Source organism: Thamnophis sirtalis, unplaced genomic scaffold (genome assembly GCF_051295495.1).
Source record: "Thamnophis sirtalis isolate CommonGarterSnake01/CBP01778 unplaced genomic scaffold, rThaSir2_p1.2 scaffold_4, whole genome shotgun sequence".
In the NCBI taxonomy this organism is placed as follows: domain Eukaryota; kingdom Metazoa; phylum Chordata; class Lepidosauria; order Squamata; family Natricidae; genus Thamnophis; species Thamnophis sirtalis.
In genome coordinates, this window is record NW_028261384.1 from 94990438 (window position 1) to 94998387 (window position 7950).

Sequence of the window (7950 nt, forward strand, 5' to 3'; positions counted from 1 at the left end):
TATGGATGGATGGATGGATGGATGGATGGATGGATGGATGGATGGATGGATGGATGGATGTATGGATGTATGGATGTATGGATGTATGGATGTATGGATGTATGGATGTATGGATGTATGGATGTATGGATGTATGGATGTATGGATGTATGGATGTATGGATGGATGGATGGATGGATGGATAGATAGATAGATAGATAGATAGATAGATAGATAGATAGATAGATAGATAGATAGATAGATAGATAGATAGATGATATAGATAGATATAGATATTCATCATGTCTTCTGGCTGCCAATTGGTGTTAATGGATGTGTTCTACCAATTTATTGTGCAAGTTGAAAATTGGCATGGGCTAATGATTTTATAGGCAATGTCTTGGAAAATACACATAATTTATCTTAATATTTTTAGAAGGCAATCAATCAGGAGAAAGGAAACAGATTTTGACAACCTCAGTACTGCTCTCTGATTACCAGAAAACATACCTGTGATATCCATTCATTTACTTAATCTCCCATTTCTACAAATTCACACTTTTGATAATTACCCATGATTTTTACAGGATGGTTTGTTTGCATAATTATGCAGAAAAAAGTATTCTGTCTAAACAAAGAGCTAAAATTAATAATGTTTGTTTAGATTTCAATATTAATCCAAATATGTTGTAAAATTAAACTGAAGAGTACAGAGCTTTAAAAGTTTTATAGCCTTAAAAATGTTGAGCAGACTTTGAATTCCCAAGCTTGCACCATACAAGAAATTATACTAGGATTATTATAAAAAGGACATCTTTTAAAAAAATATTAAGAGAAATATAAAAAGAATGCAAAAAGTGAGAAAACTCAGAAATCTATAGTGATAACACATTTAATTAATTAATGCAAAGTTCCAGATAGATATTCTACCTACTCCTACAGAACTACAGGTAGTCCTCAACTTACAACCATTCGTTCAGTGACCCTTCAAAGTTACAACTTTGGAAAAAGTGACTTATGACCATTTTTCATACTTACGACCATTGCAGCAATACTTGGCAAATGGTATGATCCCTAGTTGCAATGTCCAGGGCTCAAGTTATCACCATTTGCAATCTTTTAACAAGCAAAGTCAATGGGGAAGGCAGATTCAGTAACAATTGAGTTACTAACTTAACAAATACTGTGAATCATTTAGCAACTATCCAAGAAAAGTCATAATCTGGGGCAAAAATCACTTAATTGTTTTGCCTAGCAATAGAAATTTTGGGGTCAATTGTGGTTGAGCACTACCTGAAATTTCCAATAATTTTATGAAGACTTATGAAGTCTTCTAAAGAAGACTTCATAAGTCTTGAGGCAATGAGTAACAAGAAGGAATACCTTCATTGAAAAATTAAACCAAGGTGAGACCAGCTTAATTTTCTTTGAAATGGCATTTTTCATTGTATAAATGAGTCATGGTGAGCCTTTGACTTATATATTTTCCTTTTCCCAATTTTCTATATGGAGATTTTTTTAAGTATTGTAATTCCATTTTTAAATAAGCACTGTTTTATTTATCCAAAGGAATAAACCACAATGAGTCTTAACTATGATGAGACAAAAATCTATTTTATTAATTATCATTAATTCAAATAATCATTAATTATATTACTTGTTTCTCTAATACCACTTTGAGATAGTCATATTTTGTCTTTAGATTAATCTAAAATTCAGTAAACAGAAGTAAAAGCTTTTAATATATTTCGAGTACAAGAAATTAAGAAAAAATTTGGAAGCTACAAGCTCTGACTGTATCTCCTAAAAATCTCTCAAGAACTACAATTTTATGAGAATTCTGCTTAACTGCCTATTTATTCCAAGATCTCTTATCTTTTACTGCTAAAGCTAGAACAATTTAAGGGCGGGAAATTGTGTGTGTCAATCCAAAAAAAAAGCAGAACAGATTGAGGACTTGTAAGGGGTGTGAAAGATAGAAAGACATACTGAGAACCTATCTATACTACAAAAATGAACTTGTTCCAAATCAATTCTGTAGATTAGGCAATTTCCATTAATGTAGTAAGTCATATTGGCTTTCTCTAAATGAGAGAACAAAGCTCTGCATAAACTATAATTTATCTCCAAACTAGAGTGCTTTTATGCTAAATCTGAATAAAAGATTGGAGCAAAGCCAGAAAATGTTTATAGTTGGGCAGCCAGGCTACAAGCCAGATTTTGCACACATATTCAGCAAAGCAGTAAGAAATTTCTCTCTTTGGGCATCTCAGATTGGCAGCTGAGCTGTTTTCAATCACAAAGACATACATTCTTATGTGTTTCCTGGCAAATTGTCCCCTTTTTCAAACCCAAGTAGGCAATTGCAATATCAGTAGCATCTTATATGGCTTCTGAGTACAAAAAAGATGCTATAATAATTCCAAAGTAAGAAAATGTCACCAGATGTAGGTGAGGTGTTGGTCAAGACATTTCTAGCCTCCCTTTCTCAAAGGAAACCCAAAGCCAGAAATAACTGCAGAAAAAGTTGATTGATAATATCCAATCAAGAGTAAAAATTAGTCCATTTCCTATACTGACTATTATTTAAGAAATATATTTTTATATTTCTGTTAAACAGTTCCTTCAGTGGCAAAAATAAATAGAAATTACACATTCTGTTGTTTTGAAGTGTTTAATTTTAGATTAATTGGATGTGTGCATATGGGGTGTTAGTGAAAAAAATATGGTTTTAGTGCAGTAAATTACAGAATAACAGAATAGTGCTATGGACAACACTCTGCAGATGCTATTAGGGCAGAGAAATAATGTTGTTTTGCTGCTCTTATTGCCATGACATAGGCCTTAACAATGGCTCTAAATCGTGTCCTATCAAAGTCATCCTTTTGACCTCTGTAGAGAACATACGCTAAATAATAAATTTTAAAAGTCATCCTTTGTTTTCATCCAGTGTCATCTAGGCATCTTTTAAACTGTTTCAAAACCCACAGTTCCTCCATGAACCATGGGGAACGACGGGAGTAATAGATTAAGAGAGCTCCATAGATACAAACCTGTCCAGAGCTTCAACAGCCTTTCATTCCAGGTTATTACTAAGGCTTTGGCAGGGCTGTGCAGCAAAGCCTTTGAAGTATCCTCCAGTTCCCTCTGGAACCCATTTGGGTCCATAGGCCTCTGGGAGCAGATCATACAAATGAGTCCAGTTTCTCTACAGAGTGGAGAGATTTAAGAAAGCCTCAAGAACCCAAGCGCATGATCTGACAGTGACAGAGGGATAATGCTAGATTCCTCACCAGATCACACTGATATTACTCCAATTCTAAGAAGAATATCAGGTCTGGCTTGTGTTCCAAGTCAGACCAGTGATAATCTGGAATAGTCCATGGCTGTCATGAACTCTTGAACCGCTTCTGAGGCCAATCCAGGAAGGCAGATTGAAGTCACTGAGAACCATAAGTCTGGGGAACTTCACCGACAACCTTGCAATGGCCTCTAGCAAATTGCCTATAAGTGAGCTATATCTGCAATGAAATACATCAGAGCAGCTGCCAGTCTCTTTTTGAGAACAAACACATCAACTCTGAATCTGTCCTCCTGTGTCCTGCATTCCTCCTTGTTATCTGAACCTTGATTCTTTGATCTGACTGGCAGGCTGGCTGACATTCTGGATTCTCTCAGAATTTCAGTCTTTGAACCTGTACTCCACTGGCTCTGTACTAACCATTCAGATCTCTGGCAAGACCTGACCCTCCTACCTATATTTCTTGCAACTTTCTATCTGCTTTGTGTGTAATTACTTGCTACTCTATTTGTAGCTATACTTGTTACATATAATTTAGTGTGCATACATTCAGCCTGAAATAAGATACCATACTTTCTTCAAGCTACTGAGCAACCAGAATTTGACACATTTACTCTTCTTGAAGGTGTTTCACTATGCCAATCTTCAGAAATGCAGTTCTATTAACTGTTTCACACATTTCCCATTCCAAGAAAGCTACGTCATGGAAGATGAGGTAAAAAACACTGGCTGAGTGCTTCAGCCAGCATGGAATCCATTTATACACACAATATGAAAATGAAAAGCAGTGTTTCCTATTATGCCTGATACAGACCAAAGCCCCTAGCGTGGTGCTTTAGTATTATGCATGGATAAAAGCCTTAGTGAAACGTTTAAATCTCCAAATGTAAAATAGTAAAATAATTAGTAAGTACAGAATATTCATTTGCATAACACAGTTACAAGTTCAACTGTGTTTTTTTCTTTTTGACATCTGTAATCCCTTAATTTGGAGTAGTTTTTATAAAGTTAAAAATGTTTGACTATATTTAATAATCCAAAGGAATATTTGCAGTGTTCATCTTTCTTATTAGCCTGATAAATCAAAATATCTTTATTTCATCACATACCATGAGGGAAAAGACAAGCATTTTAAACAACTGCAACCCTCATTTTTTAATTGATCTGCTTCATAATTCATAGAAATCTACTTACCAAAGACTCTAGGTAATAGACATAAGGAGATTATAGGACAAAGATTTCTTTTCCAAAGGAAAATAATAGCTACTTTGAATACTTGGCACCACCTGCATAATTTCTAACACAACCTCCTTGTCTTAAAGTAACTAAGCTTGATTTAGCACTGCACTTACTAGGCTCTGGAATTCACTGTAAGGCTTGGGTTGTCTGAAGTACCAGAGTGGCCAAATACAAATGCATGTGCTGCTAAACAAGAAATAATTTGTCATTCACAGCAAACTTGTTTTTCACTGAAGACCACAACATTTAGGATCAACCCACAGTTTAACATTTATGATGTACAAAAGGGATGAACCACACCTGCTAAGTTCAGGATGTCCCAGGTAGTCCCCTTGGGGAAAAATTTCTTCATATTTATGGCCCACTGATAATCACTCCACCTTTCCTTCCAAGCCTGGAGGATGGCCTGTTTGAGATTGACTACTTTCATCATCTTCCTTTCCTGGAAGAAATAGAGAAAATGTTTACAGTATGCATGTCCAACCCATGGACCGTAGTGGCCTATGGTCACTATTAGCTGGCCCTACGTAGTGGGCAGCTAATAAAGCTGGCCCACAAGATTGTAAACTTGCCAAACTCCCAAATTTTGACATTGATCATGGGGATGCTGCTGAGATCATGTGTAAAAACCAGTCAAGTGTCAGCTTTTTCAGTGCTTTGTAACCACTAAACAAATGGTGTAAGTTGAGGACCTCCTGTACATATTTTAAACTGTAAGCTTCTGGGGCAGAGACTCATTCTATGTAAAATATATTGGATCAGTGATACAGTTGCTCAAAATATGTCCCCACTTGTTTTGCTTTACTTTTCAAAATGTATGTTATGTTTTGAGGATGCGGTGGCTCAGTGGCTAAGATGCTGAACTTGTCAATCAGAAAGATCAGCAGTTCAGTTCAGTGGTTTGAATCCCTAGTGCCACGTAATGGTGTGAGCTCACATTACTTGTCCAAGCTTCTGCCAACCTAGAAAGCATGTAAAAATGCAAGTAGAAAAATAGGGACCACTGGTGGGAAGGTAACAGTGTTCCATGTGCATTCAGTGTTTAGTCATGCCGGCCACATGACCACTGTGATATATTTGGACAGCGCTGGCTCTTTGGTTTTGAAATGGAGATGAGCATCGCCCCCTAGAGTTGGGAACAACTAGCATATATGTATGAAGGGAACCTTTACCTTTACCTTAACATCCATTGACAGTTTATATTACACATTAGTTTAAAAAGTTTTGTTAATACCACTATTTTGTGTGTGCAATCATACATGCATACATATATACACACAAAATAATATATAAAGCTTTTTAATCATGTACTGTGGCTTACCATGTTATCAAACCATCTGCCCTTTTGATTTCCAAAAGTTGAGGTATGCAGTCTACAAAAAAACTTAGATACAAGACCCAATCCTCCACAGTAGCTAGTTCCATATTGAGCAAATTAGAGAGGTGCAGTTTTGTTAAAAAGCAATGCATAAAGGAGAATAAAAAACAGTAGTGGGAAGTATATGCCTGTTCATACTCCTCACCTTAGAACATCATGAGAACACTTCTTACACTGCTTAAGTATTATAGGAATGAAACCTTTATTTATATAAAAAATGGAACATAAGTGCTATGGTATGTATGAAATCATACCAAATTATTGCAATTTAACTGAAATCAGAAAAAAATATTTTCTGTTCACTTTTTAAAAACTACTATCAATAACCATTTATGTTTTCATGATGAAGCAACTGGGAAGTACAAAACCTTGATTACAAGCATGTTAGGATCATTACACAATTAAACTTAAATTCAGAGATCAGAAAAAGTACCTTTTGCTCACTTCCTATTAACAAGCAAGTTAAGATCCTTACACTTTTATTTAATTACAAATATTAGATTCTTTACACTTCATGAATTTTAACATAATCTCTAATAAGGTCCTTAAATCTCCTCAAATTTTTCATATGCATACTAATGTATAATCTGCATAGCAGATTATTATGTACTGGAATTGTCAAAACATAAACCATTTATATTACGATAGACATTGATTTTAATCAAAAAGGCATCGTTAGGTTCTTAAGCACATTCACTTTAAGTATGAGTGATAATCATGGTAATTTTAAATGGTAATTTAAAAAAGATTCGTTTGAAGTAATTTAGGGTACTTACTGCCAAGCAGTTACACATATCACTAAAAACTCCCATTTTACGGATGCCCTGGAATCCCTTAATAACACTATGATATTAAATTTCAAGCAGATGAGCCAACTACGGAAACAGATTAATAAAGTAGCTTATACCAGAACTGAAATACATTGTTATTCCTTAGTTTCTGTTACCGGTTTGGGGACACGAAACGTGATGGACTAAAGCGGAAAAATTAAACAGCGAGAGACACTCTACAGCTCATTTATGATAGCGAAAAGAGAAGGATGAACATCCTATATTAGACTTACCAGCTCTCATTCACTTATAAAGGAAACACACAGCCTTTACCTCCTGGAATCCGCCATCTTTGTACCTTAGAAAGAGCCTTTCCCAGATTGGCTAGAACAACCTTCTGCCCTGCAAAGGCTCTTGGGAGTTGTAGTTCAAAAGTGACAATTGTTTAACACACGTGTTAAGCTCAAATTAGCAAGAGAAAATGGAATTTATTTCTGAATATACATACATATGACACTATGACAAAGAAGATGACTAAACACTAATTTCATAGCCTGACATTACACCTTTTTTCAGAAGTTAGGGAAGCATTTTTATGAGTGTACTTAATTATATTTAATCTTGTTTCTCAGAATTTTATTGCATTCTTTAGTGCCTCATTTTTACTACTGAAGTTAAAATCCAGGAGCCAAAACAGACGTTCAAATGGAGAAAATTCTGTTGTCAGTAATATATTCAGATATTGTAAAACAGATTTCTTAAATGAAGTGCCCTTCTCACCTATTGTGATTATTATATAACCTAGTCAACAGGCCAACTGGAAATATTTAAAAAACGTTTTATAAAAATTAAAAACAGCACTCTGACTGTGGAAAAAAATAGTTCAAAATTCAAATATGCTCCCCGCGCTTTAAAAATGTAAGGCTAAAATAAATAGAGATGCATTTAAAGATGTCAGAGAAAAAAACTGGCAGATATTTAATCCAGTTTTTATTTTAACAAAAGCTTTATACAATAGGGGGAAGAAAGTCACAGTCTTTCTTTTTTTGACTCCTTTCATTAACAAAACCATGGAGAAAATGTATGTGGCATTAAGAATCTACAATGGTTTGGTGGCATGTAATCATTATCTAGCGGACCTGGTAGCTCAGTGACTGAGTCACTGAGCTTGTCGATCAGAAGGTCAGCAGTTCAGTGGTTCAAATCCCTAGAGTTGTGTAACAGAGTGAGCTCCCATTACTTGTCCCAGCTTCTGCCAACCTAGCAGTTCAAAAGCATGTAAA

General features: G+C 35.2%; 1 protein-coding gene across 3 annotated transcripts in view; it reads right to left on the reverse strand.

The window, feature by feature from the left end:
- The window catches only part of MED24 (mediator complex subunit 24), a 61573-nt gene extending 54536 nt beyond the window's left edge, over nt 1-7037 (reverse strand). For all 3 annotated transcript variants that reach the window (XM_014074197.2, XM_014074189.2, XM_014074181.2), the window contains exons 1-2: nt 6961-7037; nt 4820-4961 (exon numbers count right to left, since the gene is read on the reverse strand). In XM_014074197.2, coding sequence (XP_013929672.2) covers nt 4820-4952 — 133 coding nt within the window. In that variant the 5' untranslated portion in view covers nt 4953-4961; nt 6961-7037. The remainder of the gene's footprint in view (nt 1-4819; nt 4962-6960) is intronic.
- Nucleotides 7038-7950: the final 913 nt, after the last annotated feature.